Source organism: Narcine bancroftii, chromosome 1 (assembly GCF_036971445.1).
Source record: "Narcine bancroftii isolate sNarBan1 chromosome 1, sNarBan1.hap1, whole genome shotgun sequence".
Taxonomy (NCBI): Eukaryota; Metazoa; Chordata; class Chondrichthyes; order Torpediniformes; family Narcinidae; genus Narcine; species Narcine bancroftii.
Window position 1 is genome coordinate 249,695,325 of NC_091469.1, and position 16,892 is coordinate 249,712,216.

At 53.7% G+C, this 16,892-nt stretch overlaps 3 protein-coding genes across 3 annotated transcripts; 2 read left to right on the plus strand and 1 right to left on the minus strand.

Annotated features, from left to right (window-relative positions):
- Window positions 1-1,277: 1,277 nt before the first annotated feature.
- LOC138755211 (myosin-binding protein C, cardiac-type-like) lies at window positions 1,278-7,202 on the minus strand. The gene is made up of 3 exons (XM_069920806.1): window positions 7,048-7,202; window positions 2,293-2,559; window positions 1,278-1,297 (listed from the first exon to the last, which is right to left on the minus strand). Exons 1-3 carry the CDS (start codon window positions 7,070-7,072, stop codon window positions 1,278-1,280), a joined length of 312 nt encoding a protein of 103 aa, XP_069776907.1. The 5' UTR covers window positions 7,073-7,202.
- Window positions 7,203-9,592: 2,390 nt separating this feature from the next.
- On the plus strand, window positions 9,593-10,339 carry LOC138755241 (putative uncharacterized protein DDB_G0290521). Its single transcript, XM_069920907.1, has one exon. It carries the CDS (start codon window positions 9,593-9,595, stop codon window positions 10,337-10,339), a length of 747 nt encoding a protein of 248 aa, XP_069777008.1.
- Window positions 10,340-14,489: 4,150 nt separating this feature from the next.
- LOC138755283 (mucin-2-like) lies at window positions 14,490-16,523 on the plus strand. The gene is made up of 2 exons (XM_069921035.1): window positions 14,490-15,012; window positions 15,151-16,523. Exons 1-2 carry the CDS (start codon window positions 14,490-14,492, stop codon window positions 16,521-16,523), a joined length of 1,896 nt encoding a protein of 631 aa, XP_069777136.1.
- Window positions 16,524-16,892: the final 369 nt, after the last annotated feature.

A 16,892-nucleotide genomic window follows, 5' to 3' on the forward strand; every position in this document is an offset into this window, starting at 1 on the left:
AGCTTCTTAATCGTATTGGGGGTCGGGAATCAAGGGCTCAGGTTGACTGCTGGAAGAGACTAGTGACCGTGAACCCTCGATGCATCCAAAGGGACTCTCTTTTGCTTCCCTTTCTCCTATTAGCGGGGACACCTGACTCGAGGGCACCTCTTTGTATGTCTTTACGGCTGGGAAACTTGGGTTTATTTCTGTACATGACAAGAACGGATCCTTGAATCTTGCAAGTTGCTGGCACGCAGAGGGACGAGTTTAATTTTAAAACAGACTGTCCAGGGAGCTTTAAAGCTTTGAATCCCACTGTGGCTCTCTCTGTTGCTTTACTCCACCTGTCTCACTGAACAACAGGCCTCTTGGCTGAGGGTCAGTCCCCACATGCCTCCCATTCCACTTGCCTGCTGTTGCTGCACTGCAGGACATGACAGCTCGCACACACTCACTCCTAAGTTCACAGCACCTGTGAGAGCTGGGACATCACCCTGGATCATTGACATGGAGCAGCAGAGAGGCCAATGGTCCCACAGCTGACCTAAGCACGTCTTCTGTCGAACAGCTGCTTCTCACTCTTCCGACCCCTATGGCAATGTCACGGCAATGTTGCGCTTCCAAAACTGCTACGCGTTCGGAGCAACGCCATTATAGCGCCAGCAACGCATGTTTGAATCCAGCGCTGCCTGTAGGAGTTTGTGTGTTCTCCCTGTGACCTGCGTTGGTTTACATCAGATGCTCTGGTTTCCTCCCACGTTTGTAGGTTAATTGGGAAGCACGGGTTTCATGGCCTTGTACCGTGATGTATTGTTTAAATTAAAAATTGTAAAGAATCCCAAGGATTCCAACTGAGCTGTCAATGGCCATTGTTTGATCTATAAATAACCACTGCTGCTTGCAGACACTTGCCAGCTATCGTCATCCCCTTGTCAGGACCCCTGATGGTTTCTTGGAAAATCCACACATTCCAATCACCACCTCTCCTTCATTTCCCCACCCCCACAAGTGTCCCCAACCATTTAGTCGCCATTTAATCTTTTGGATGCTGGTTATCATTTGCCTTTCACTGCCCTTTCAGGAACACATTCCAGCTCATTGTTGAAGCCCTGGTCTCTATCCCCTGCTCCTCTCAGTGGTTTCAAGTCTGTATTCCCTGTAAATGCACCCTCTCTCCTCTCTAAACCCCTTCACGGTGGTGCTGAGTCCCTCTGGCTGCTCCTTTCATCCCACCCAGTCCCTCGGATCCTGGACCTGAGACTGGTGTGCCCTTTCATCCCTCCCTTTCCCCCAGCTCAGTTTCCTGTCTCCCATTCTGTTTGCAGAAAGGGGAAGAGGACAGAGAGGGGTGAGAGGAGGGGAGACAGGGACAGAGAGAGAGAATGCAAGAGAGGAGAGAGGGGAGGGAGAAAAGGGAAGCTGGAAGGAGAGAGAAAGAGTGAAGGGAGAAGGGGCAAGATGGGGAAGTGAGGAGGAGAGGATGAATGAGGGGGAGAGAAGGCAGAGGGGTGGAGAGAGGGAAAGAGAAAAGGGGAGAAAGGAGGTGGGAGATAAAGGGATGAGAGAGGATGGGAAGGGGAGAGAGGGCTGACAGAGAGAGGGACAAAAGGCAGAGAGAGGGATGAGAGGGGGAGAAAGGGGAAGAAAGAGAGGTCAAGAGAGAAGGAGAGGGAGACAAAGAGAGGGGGAGGGGAGAAAGGGGAAGAGAGGTCAAGAGAGAAGGAGAAGGAATGGGAGGGAGAGGGAGACAGAAGAAAAGAGAGGGGGAGGGGGAGAAAGGGGAAGAAAGAGAGGCCAAGGGAGAAGGAGAAGGTATGAGAGGGAGAGAGAGACAGAGGTAAAGGGAGGGGGAGAGGGAGAGAAGTAGAGCAAAAGAGAGAGAGAGAGAGCACAATAGCTGCAGCAAGGAGAGATGGGAAGACCTGCACTACCACAACTCTGCACCAAGACCATCAGTTTCTGAATCAACCTAAAACAGGATTGGGGAGAGTAGCTGGGGGGCTGGGATAGAGCAACTATGTGTACCCCTGGGAAACAGGTAAAGGGGAGGGGAGGAACAGACATGAAAATCCATCTCCCTCGTCCCAGTAACATGGGCCTGTGACCAGAGAGGGTTGGAAGGTCATTAAAGATAATTGGGCTTCTGCTTGAATCTGGAAAACTTCGTCTCTCAGGATGGGTGAGATATTTGGAACCATATCTTGCTAGGGTGCAGGTTTGTGACCTGGGGGACTCCTGGCATGGGGTATGTCCCGAGACTGATCTGCCTGGTTAGGGAAAGCTGCTGACCACTCTATCCACATCACTCACCTGGCTCCTTGACTTTCAGCTCAAACTTGACCTTGGAGCTGCCTGCGATGATTGCGTAGTTTGTGGCATCCAGGAAGCTGACCTTATGGATAGTGAGTGAGTGTCTATTCCCCTCGGCTCCAATGGTCCACCGTTCACTAGGGCCCATGACCACTCCCTCTCGCATCCACCTCACCTTGCTCACTCCCTGCTCCGTCTCCGCCTGGAAGGTGGCATCACTGCCCAGGTCCACCACCACACTCCGGGGCTTCCTGCTGAACGAGGAGCCTGTGGGGGGTGACCAGGGCTCAGGGTATGGGACCAGGAACCAACACCTACACACTGCTCATACCTCCCACACCACACACCCCACCCACACACCCATATACCCCCACCACTCACACCCTCCCGCACACCCCACCCCCATACATCCCCACAACTTCACACACACCCGCACCCGACAACCCTCATACACCCACCTATCCGCACCCCAACCACCAATAAACCCCATATCCGCATCCCACACCCCCATACACCCCACAAATTCACACAAACCCACACCCCACAACCCCCATTTACTCCTAAACCCACACCCCATCCCCCAATAACCCACAGACTCGCATCCCATACCCGCATCGGACACCACCACACACCCCCATACCTGCACTCTACACCCCCATACAACCCACAACCTCACATACACCTGCACCCCACAACCCCATCCCACACACCGTTACATCCCCATACCCACACCCTACACCCCCATACACCCTCACAACCTTACATGCACACATACACCACACCCCCATACACCCTCAGATCCGAACCCCACCCTCAATAACCCCCATAGCCGCATCCCACACCTCATACACACCCATAACTTCATACATACCCACACCCCACAAACCCCATACACCCCTATACACCACCACACCCACACAACCCAACCCACACCCCCATATACCCATACCCATCACCCCCTCCCCCACACCTCACACCCCAACCCCATACACCCCACAACTTCACACATACCTGGACCACACAACCCCATACCTGTACCCCAAACCCCCATACACCCCCATATCTGCACCCCACACCCCCATACCTGCACCCCTTACCCCCATATACCCCCACACCCCAAGCCCCAGCCCCATATACCTCATACACCACCATACAACCCCATACCAGCATCCCACATCCCCATATGCTCCCATACCCATACCTCACATCCCACAACCCACCCTCATACACCCTCACAACCTCATACACACCCTTACCCCCTATACACCCCCATACCCACATTTCACATCCCTATACACCACTATACACCACCATACCAGCACCCCACACCCCCATATGCCCCCATACCCTACACCCCACACCCCACCCCATACACCCTCACAACCTCACACACACCCACACCCCACGCCCCCAATAACCCCCAGACCCACATCGCATACCCCCATACACTCCCATACCCGCATCTCACACCACCATACTCCCTCATACCTGCACTCTACGCCCCCATACACCCCACAACCTCACATACATCTGTACCCCACAACCCCATCCCACCCCATACAACTCCATACCCGCACTCTACACCCCCACAAACTTACATACACCCATACCACACCCCCATTCACCCCCAGACCAGAATCCCACCCCCAATAACCCCCATAGCTGCATCCCACACCCGATACACATCCACAACTTCATACATACTCACACCCCATAAACCCCATACTCTCCTATACACCACCACACCCCCATACACCCCCACAATCCAACCCACACCCCCATATACCCATATCCCTCACACCCTCCCTCACACCTCACACCCCAACCCCATACACCCCCACAACACACATACCTGGACCCCACAACCCCATACCTGTACCCCACACCCCCATACACCCCCATACCCACATCACACACCCCCATACATTCCCATACTCACATTCCACACCCCCATACCCCCATACACCCCCATATCTGCACCCCTCACCCCCATACCTGCACCCCTTACCCTATATACCCCCTCACCCCAAACCCTGGCTCCATATACACATACCCCTCACACCCTCCCCAACACCCTCACACCCCAACCCCATACACCCCCACAACTTCACACATACCGGCACACCACAACCCCATACCTGTACCCCACACCCCCATACACCCACATACTTACATCCCACACCCCCATACCTGCATTCCATAACCCTATACATGCACATAGTCACATCCCATATGCCATACACCCCCATACCCGCATTCCACACCCCATATACCCCCATACCAGCACTCAACATCCCACACCCCCATACATCCCCACACCCACATCCCACATCCTCATACACCACCATACACCCCATACCAGCCCCCCACATCCCCATATGCTCCCATACCCATACCTCACATCCCACACCCCACCCCCATACACCATCACAACCTCATACACAGCCTCACCCCCATATACCCCCATACACCCTCATACCCACATCCCACATCCCTATACACGACTATACACCCCAATACCAGCAGCCCACACACCCATATGCCCCCATACCCCACACCCCACCCCATACACTCTCACAACCTCACACACCCCCACACCCCACACCCCCACACACCCCCATACCCTCACCCCACACCCCCATACACCCAAATACATCACACCTGCACTCCACACCCCCATACACCCCCATACAACATCATACCCGCAACTCACACCCCCATTGACCCACATACCAGCACCCACACCCCCATATGTCCTCATATCCAAACCCACTCATATCCCCACCCATATACACCCTCACAACCTCACACACACCTGCACCCCACACCCCCATGCAACCCATACCAGCACCCCACACCCCCATACACCCATATACAACAGCACCACCGCACCCCCATATGCCCCATAAAACATACCTGCACCTCACACCACACTGCACACTCACACCACCCAAACCCTCCCACACTCCCTACTATCCCACTCTCACACACCCCCCACACCCCTTTCTCCCATACACCCACCCCCCCGCCACAAACACACACGCACACAGATACACAGCTCAACGCACACGGACATGACACACAGTTTACCCAAAGCTCATACCCACCCCAAAGCAAACAAAGACAGTCGCCTCCTCATGAAACACAAGCACACACCTGCCCACTCACACACAGACACAAACCTCCTCCTCATACACACCCCCACACATTCACCCAAATGTGCACATTCACATAGATACAGACACCAACACACAAACACAACCCTTCCTCATACACACCCCAACCCACTACACCCAAAAACACATCCAAACACATACCCTCACACACAGGCACACCCATACCCCCCACACATACACAAGCCCCTACCTCCCCTCACAGACTCTCACACATCCCTACCCCCCCCCCCACACACACACACACACACACACACACACACACACCAATACACACATATCCTCACACACATGCGCACCCCTACTCTCAGACTCATAGACACCCCCTACCCCCCCCACACACACACATATACACAGACAAATACACATATAACCTGACACACACACACACCCCTCCCCTCACAGACTCACACACCCCTACCCACCCACACACACAAATAGACATATACCCTCACACAGACGCGCAACCCTAACTTCACAGACTCACACACACCCCTACCCCTCACACACACACACACAAATGCACACATACCCTCACACACACGCACACCCCTACCCTCACAGACTCACACACATCCTTACCACCCACACACACACACATACACACATACACTCACACACACGCGCACCCCGATCCTCACAGACTCACACATCCCCATACCCCCCACACACACACAAAAACATACATGCCCTCACGAACACATGCACCCCTACCATCACAGACTCACACGCAACCCCTAGCCCCCCCACACACACACACACAAATACACATATACCCTGACACACACGCATACACCTCCCCTCAGACTCGCACATCCCCATACCCCCACACACACACAAATAGACATATACCCTCACACAGATGCACACCCCTAACCTCAGTCTCACACACCCCTACCCCCTCACACACACACAAATACACACATACCCTCACACACACGCACACCCCTACCCTCATAGACTCACACACACCCCTACCCCCCACACACACAAATACACACATACCCTCACACACACACACCCCTACCCTCACAGACTCACACAAATCCTTACCACCCACACACACCAATACACACATACACTCACACACAAGCACAACCCGACCCACACAGACTCACAGACATCCCATACCACCACCCCACACACACACACACATAAATACACACATACCCTCACGGGCTCACACACACACCCTACCCATCTCACACACACACAAATAAACACATACCCTCACACACAGGTGCACCCCTCCCCTCACAGACTCACACACAACCCCCTACCCTCCACCACACACACACAAATACACACATACACTCACACACACGCATATTCATACCATACAGACTCTCTCTCACACACAGACACACACACGCACACATATCCTCACAAATGCACACATACCCTCACACACATGCAGACCCCTTCCCTCACAGACTCACACACACCCCTACCTACCCCCCACACACACAAACCCTCACACACATGTACACCCCTACCACACAGACAGTCTCTCTCTCACCCCCCCCCCCACACACACACACACACACACACACACACACACACACACACACACCTGCCTCACCTGATTTCTTCCCAGGTTCAGGCATCCTGTGCTTGTTGGTGTCCAGGTGTCCTGGCTTCTGGTGTCTGATGTGGAATGTCCTGTGTCCAAGTTGCCAGACTCTGGTGTCCAACAACTCGATGTCCCTATGACCACCGTCTCTCCCTCCTTTGACACGCTCCCCACACAATAACCTTGAGGATCTGACTTGCGAACATTTAAAGTCCAGACTGACAGACGTCACCATAAATCAGCAAACCAGAGATAACCAGGCAGAAAGGACTGAGAAAGAGAGACAGAAATAATCACAGAGACAGATGGGGTGAGATGCCCGTAGATGTCGGGACAGTTCAGTGACAGATAGACATGCAGCAACAGAGAAGAAAGAGCCAGCCAAGCAGAGGGAATCTTTCAGCACAGGGACTACCTGACTTCTGGCCTTGTCCTTTCATGGACTTCTCCGGATACTTCTTCAGTGTTGCAGGAGGAGTCGTCACCAAGCTTTCAGGCAGAATATTCCAAATATCAACCACCCTCCTACTGGAAAATTTATTTCTCAGATCCCCTTAAAACCTTTTACTCCCTGCCTATACCTTCTAGACTATGACCACCCACCCCCATCCCCAACCCAGTTCTGTAGACCTCTAACGTGAAATGCTGGGGATCTGGGGACTGTTGTAGAGCAGAGGGATCAGGAACTGCAGGCACATCCTACTTTGAAACTGATGATACAGGCAGAGAGGGTGGTCAAACATGCCTTCGACACAGTGGTCTTCAACAGTCAAAGTGTTGGGTGCAGACGTTGGGAGGACAGGTTACGTTTTTAAAAGATGTTGATGAGGCCCCATTTGGAGAATTGTGGAGTAAAACACGAAATTCTGCAGACACTGCGGTTGAAGGAAAAGCTCTATGCCAGAGAAACTTAGCAGGCCCTACATATAGTGAAGATACAATTACAGAACCTAAGTCCTTCGTCAAGGTATGAGAAAAATGTGGGACAGGTGCCTGAATACAATGTTGGGGGGAAGTGGGGGGAGGAGATCAGCCCCACGGGGCAGGAAGTAAAACTGTAGTTCCAGACTCGGGACCTTTTCATTTTCAACTGGAGCCGAGAAACCAACTGTCTCAACTTCATCCCTTGCCCCTCGTATTCTAATCATTCTCCCTCTGAACACTTCAATCTCTCTACAACAATCCCACCTCACCATCAAAACCGCAGAGTGTTGTGGTCTGGCGCACTGACCCCTACCTTGCCGAGGCCAGACGGCAGCTTAGTCACCCTCTCCTACCTACCCCTTACACTAGAACCCACCATAGCACATCTCCAAACTCATTACTTCTGGCCACCTCCCTCCCACAGCCACCAACCACATTGTCCCCCATTCCCACATGCTTGTTTTAACTTTCTACCCAGGATACACACACCCAACCATCCGGGTAGACCCATTGTTTCCTCTTCCTCTTGCCCCAGCAAACTATTTCACTTTGACTAGATTTCTTCTCCCCGGTCCAATCCTTCCCCACCTACATCCACTATACCTTATACGTTCTCCATCTCTTCAATGACTCTTCCAGGCCAGATCTTCCACACTGTCTGCCTCCTTCCACAAACATGGCTTCCCCTCCACAACTCAGCCCTCACCCGCATCTCCTCCATTTCCCGCTCACCTGTCCTGGTCCCCTCTTCCCCCAGACACAACAAACACAGGATTCCCCTTCTCCTCAACTACAGACCCAACAGCCTCCATATCCAACACATTCTCCTCCAGAATCTCCAGGAACATACAACAGGATCCCACTACGGACAAGTCATTCCCTCTCTTCCCCTCCAAAATCCAACACAGATACAGATGCCAGACACAGACGCCAACACCCAATCCACACACAGACAACACCAACCCCAGACACCACCAAACATCCCAGAGACAGACGCCAACATCAATCTCAGACTGAGACACCAACACTCACACCAGATACAGACACCAACACCCACCCCAGACACAGAAGCTAACACCCACCACAGACACAGACATCAACACCCACCCCAGACACAGATGCCAACACCCACCCCAGACACAGACAGCAACTCCCACCTAGACACAAATGCCAACACCCACCCGAGAGACAGACGCCAACACCCACAACAGACACAGACGCCAAAACCCACCCAGACACAGACACTAACACCCACTCCAGACAGACACCAACATCCATCAAAGACACAGACACCAACACCCACCCGAGACACAGACACCAATACCCACCCAAGACACACATGCCAACACCCACCCCAGACACAGATACCAACACCAACCCCAGACACAGACGGCAACACCCACCCCAGACACAGACGCCAACACCCAATCCACACACAGACACCAACACCCAACACAGACACAGACAACACCAACCCCAGACACCACCAAACATCCCAGAGACAGACGCCAACATCAATCTCAGACTGAGACACCAACACTCACACCAGACACAGACACCAACACCCACCCCAGACACAGAAGCTAACATCCACCACAGACACAGACATCAACACTAACCCCAGACACAGATGCCAACACCCACCCCAGACACAGACAGCAAATCCCACCTAGACACAAATGCCAACACCCACCCGAGAGACAGACGCCAACACCCACAACAGACACAGACGCCAAAACCCACCCAGACACAGACACTAACACCCACTCCAGACAGACACCAACATCCATCAAAGACACAGACACCAACACCCACCCGAGACACAGACACCAATACCCACCCAAGACACACATGCCAACACCCACCACAGACACAGATACCAACACCAACCCCAGACACAGATGCCAACACCCACCCAGACACAAATGCCAACACCCACCCAAAAGACAGACGCCAACACACACAACAGACACAGACGCCAACACCCATCCAAGACATAGACACCAACAGCCACACCAGACACAGACACCAACACCCACCCCAGACACAGACACCAATACCCACCCAAGACACAGACGTCAAAACTCACACCGAACACAGATACCAACACCCACGCAAGACACAGACGCCAACACCCAGCCCAGATACAGATACCAACAACCACCTGAGAGACAGACGCCAACGCCCACAAAAGACACAGATGCCAACAACCACTCCAGACACAGACACCAACATCCACCAAAGACACAGACACCAACACCCACCCAAGAGGCAGACACCAACACCTACACGAGACACAGACACCAACACCCACCCCAGACACAGACGCCAACACCCACCCGACACAGACACCAACAACCACCCAAGACACAGATAACAACACCCACCTGAGACACAGACGGCAACATCCACCACAGACAGAATACCAACAACCACCCGAGACACAGACATCAGCACCCACGCCACACACAGACACCATCATCCACCCAAGACACAGACACCAACACCCATCCCAGACACAGATACCAACACACACCTGAGACACAGACTTCAACACACACCCCAGACACAGATGTGAACACTCACCCAAGACAAAAATGCAAACACCCACCCGAGACACAGACGCCAACACCCACCCCAGTCACAGATACCAACACCAACCCCAGACACAGATGCCAACATCCACCCAGACACAAATGCCAACACCCACCCAAAAGACAGACGCCAACACACACAACAGACACAGACGCAAACACCCATCCAAGACATAGACACCAAGAGCCACACCAGACACAGACACCAACACCCACCCCAGACACAGACACCAACACCCACCCAAGACACAGACGTCAACACCCAGCCCAGATACAGATACCAACAACCACCTGAGAGACAGACGCCAACACCCACAAAAGACAGAGATGACAACAACCACTCCAGACACAGACACCAACATCCACCAAAGACACAGACACCAACACCCACCCAAGACGCAGACACCAACACATACCCGAGACACAGACACCAACACCCAACCCATACACAGACGCCAACACCCACCCGACACAGACACCAACAACCACCCAAGACACAGATAACAACACCCACCTGAGACACAGACGGCAACACCCACCCCAGACAGAATACCAACAACCACCCGAGACACAGACATCAACACCCACGCCAGACACAGACACCATCATCCACCCAAGACACAGACACCAACACCCACCCCAGACACAGATACCAACACACACCTGAGACACAGACGTCAACACACACCCCAGACACAGATGTGAACACTCACCCCAGACAAAAATGCAAACACCCACCCGAGACACAGACGCCAACACCCACCCCAGACACAGACACCAACACCCACCCAAGACACAGACGTCAACACCCACCCCGGACACAGATACCAACACCTACCTGAGACACTGACGCCAACACCCACCCCAGACACAGACACCAACACCCACCTGAGAGACAGATGCTAACACCCACAACAGACACAGATGCCAACACACACTCCAGACACACACACCAACATCCACCAAAGACACAGACACCAACACCCACCCAAGACACAGACACCAACACCCACCCCAGACACAGATACCAACACCAACCCCAGACACAGATGCCAACACCAACCCAGACACAAATGCCTACACCCACACAAAAGACAGACGCCAACACACACAACAGACACAGACGGCAACACCCATCCAAGACATAGACACCAACAACCGCACCAGACACAGACACCAACACCCACCCCAGACACAGACACCAACACCCAACCAAGACACAGACGTCAACACCCACACCGAACACAGATACCAACACCGACCCAAGACACAGATGCCAACACCCAGCCCAGATACAGATACCAACAACCACCTGAGAGACAGACGCCAACGCCCACAAAAGACACAGATGCCAACAACCACTCCAGACACAGACACCAACATCCACCAAAGACACAGACGCCAACACCCACGCCAGACACAGACACCAACACCCACCCAAGACACAGACGTCAACACCCACACCGGACACAGATACCAACACCCACCCAAGACACAGACGTCATCACCCACCCCGGACACAGATACCAACACCCACCTGAGACACAGACGCCAAAACCCACCCCAGACACAGACACAAACACCCACCTGAGAGACAGATGCTAACACCCACAACAGACACAGATGCCAACACCCACTCCAGACTCAGACACCAACATCCACCAAAGACACAGACACCAACACCCACCCAAGACACAGACACCAACACCCTCCCCAGACACAGATACCAACACCAACCCCAGACACAGATGCCAACACCAACCCAGACACAAATGCCTACACCCACACAAAAGACAGACGCCAACACACACAACAGACATAGACGGCAACACCCATCCAAGACATAGACACCAACTACCGCACCAGACACAGACACCAACACCCACCCCAGACACAGACACCAACACCCAACCAAGACACAGACGTCAACACCCACACCGAACACAGATACCAACACCGACCCAAGACACAGATGCCAACACCCAGCCCAGATACAGATACCAACAACCACCTGAGAGACAGACGCCAACACCCACAAAAGACACAGATGCCAACAACCACTCCAGACACAGACACCAACATCCACCAAAGACACAGACACCAACACCCACCCAAGACGCAGACACCAACACCTACCCAAGACACAGACACCAAAACCCACCCCAGACACAGACGCCAACACCCACCCGACACAGATACCAACAACCACACAAGACACAGATAACAACACCCACCTGAGACACAGACGGCAACACCCTCCCCAGACACAGATACCAACACCAACCCCAGACACAGATGCCAACACCAACCCAGACACAAATGCCTACACCCACACAAAAGACAGACGCCAACACACACAACAGACATAGACGGCAACACCCATCCAAGACATAGACACCAACAACCGCACCAGACACAGACACCAACACCCACCCCAGACACAGACACCAACACCCAACCAAGACACAGACGTCAACACCCACACCGAACACAGATACCAACACCGACCCAAGACACAGATGCCAACACCCAGCCCAGATACAGATACCAACAACCACCTGAGAGACAGACGCCAACACCCACAAAAGACACAGATGCTAACAACCACTCCAGACACAGACACCAACATCCACCAAAGACACAGACACCAACACCCACCCAAGACGCAGACACCAACACCTACCCAAGACACAGACACCAAAACCCACCCCAGACACAGACGCCAACACCCACCCGACACAGATACCAACAACCACACAAGACACAGATAACAACACCCACCTGAGACACAGACGGCAACACCCACCCCAGACACAGACACCAACACCCACCTGAGAGACAGATGCTAACACCCACAACAGACACATATGCCAACATCCACTCCAGACTCAGACACCAACATCCACCAAAGACACAGACACCAACACCCACCCAAGACACAGACACCAACACCCACCCCAGACACAGATACCAACACCAACCCCAGACACAGATGCCAACACCCACCCAGACACAAATGCCAACACCCACCCAAAAGACAGACGCCAACACACACAACAGACACAGACACCAGCACCCACCCCAGACACAGACACCAACACCCACCCAAGACACAGACTTCAACACCCACACCGAACACAGATACCAACACCCACCCAAGACACAGACGCCAACACCCAGCCCAGATACAGATACCAACAACCACCTGAGAGACAGACGCCAACACCCACAAAAGACACAGATGTCAACAACCACTCCAGACACAGACACCAACATCCACCAAAGACACAGACACCAACACCCACCCAAGACGCAAACACCAACACCTACCCGAGACACAGACACCAACACCCACCCCAGACACAGACGCCAACACCCACCCGACACAGACACCAACAACCACCCAAGACACAGATGCCAACACCCACCCAGACACAAATGCCAACACCCACCCCAGACACAGACACCAACACCCACCTGAGAGACAGACGCCAACACCCACCCAGACATAGACACCAACAACCACCTGAGAGACAGACGCCAACACCCACAAAAGACACAGATGTCAACAACCACTCCAGACACAGACACCAACATCCACCAAAGACACAGACACCAACACCCACCACAGACGCAGACACCAACACCTACCCAAGACACAGACACCAACACCCACCCCAGACACAGATGCCAACACCCACCCGACACAGACACCAACAACCACAAAAGACACAGATGCCAACACCCACCCAGACACAAATGCCAACACCCACCCCAGACACAGACACCAACACCCAACTGAGAGACAGACGCCAACACCCACCCCAGACATAATACCAACAACCACCCGAGACACAGACATCAACACCCACCTGAGACACAGACGTCAACACACACCCCAGACACAGATGTGAACACTCACCCCAGACAAAAATGCAAACACCCACCCGAGACATAGACGCCAACACCCACCCCAGACACAGACACCAACACCCACCCAAGTCACAGACGTCAACACCCACACCGGACACAGATACCAACACCCACCCAAGACACAGACGTCAACACCCACCCCGGACACAGATACCAACATCCACCAAAGACACAGACACCAAAACCCACCCAAGACGCAAACACCAACACCTACCCGAGACACAGACACCAACACCCACCCGACACAGACACCAACAACCACCCAAGACACAGATGCCAACACCCACCCAGACACAAATGCCAACACCCAACCCAGACACAGACACCAACACCCACCTGAGAGACAGACGCCAACACCCACCCAGACATAGACACCAACAACCACCTGAGAGACAGACGCCAACACCCACAAAAGACACAGATGTCAACAACCACTCCAGACACAGACACCAACATCCACCCAAGACGCAGACACCAACACCTACCCAAGACACAGACACCAACACCCACCCCAGACACAGATGCAAACACCCACCCGACACAGACACCAACAACCACCAAAGACACAGAGGCCAACACCCACCCAGACACAAATGCCAACACCCACCCCAGACACAGACACCAACACCCACCTGAGAGACAGACGCCAACACCCACCCAGACATAGACACCAACAGCCACTCCAGACACAGACACCAACACCCACCCAAGACACAGACACCAACTCCCACCCGAGTCACAGACACCAACACCCACCCGAGACACAGACGCCAACACCCACCCCAGACAGAGACACCAACACCCACCCAAGACACAGATACCAACACCCACCTGAGAGACAGACGGCAAAACCCACCCCAGACACAGACACCAACAACCACCCGAGACACAGACACCAGCACCCACCCCAGACACAGACGCCAACACCCACCCCAGACACAGACACCAACACCCACCCCAGACACAGACACCAACAACCACCCAAGACACAGATACCAACACCCACCTGAGAGACAGACGCCAACACCTACAAATGACACAGATGCCAACAACCACTCCAGACACAGACACCAACATCCACCAAAGACACAGACACCAACACCCACCCAAGACGCAGACACCAGCACCTACCCGAGACACAGACACCAACACCCACGCCAGACACAGACGCCAACACCCACCCCAGACACAGGAATCAACACCAACCCCAGACAGAGATGCCAAAACCCTCTCCAGACACAGTACCAACAACCACCCGAGTCACAGACTCCAACACCCACCCCAGACACAGACACCAACAACCACCCAAGACACAGATACCAACACCCACCTGAGACACAGACGTCAACACACACCCCAGACAAAGATGTGAACATTCACCCCAGACAAAAATGCAAACACCCACCCGAGACACAGACGCCAACACCCACCCCAGACACAGACACCAATACCCACCCAAGACACAGACGTCAACACCCACACCGGACACAGATACCAACACCCACCCAAGACATAGACGTCAACATCCACCCCGGACACAGATACCAACACCCACCTGAGACACAGACGCCAACACCGACCCCAGACACAGACACAAACACCCACCTGAGAGACAGACGCCAACACCCACAACAGACACAGATGCCAACACCCACTCCAGACACAGACGCCAACACCCACCCCAGACACAGACACCAAATCCCACCCCAGACAGAGACACCAACACCCACCCCAGACAGAGACGCCAACACCCACCCAAGATACAGATGCCAACACCCACCCCTGACACAGACATCAACACCCACAGCAGACACAGATGTGAATACCCACCCCAGATACAAATGCCAACTCCCACCTGAGACACAGACACCAACACCCACCCCAGACACAGACACCAAAGCCCACCACAAACACAGACACCAACACCCACCCAAGACACAGACGCCAACACCCACCCCTGACACAGACATCAACACCCACACCAGACACAGATGTGAACACCCACCCCAGACACAAATGCCAACACCCACCTGAGACACAGACACCAACACCCACCCACCCGAGACCCAGACACCAATACCCATCGCAGACACAGACACCAACACCCACTCCAGACACAGATACCAACACCCAGCCAAGACACAGACACCAACACCCACCCCAGACACAGATACCAACACCCACCCGAGACACAGGTGCCAACACCCACCCCAGACACAGGTACCAACACCCACCCCAGAGAGAGATGCCTGCACCCACCCCAGACCCAAAAGCCAACACCCACCTTAGACACAACACCAATACCCACCCCTGACAGAGACGCCAACACCCACCCCAGACACATACATCAACACCCACACCAGACACAATTTTCCTACATATTTTGTTCTAACTGTGTGGGCA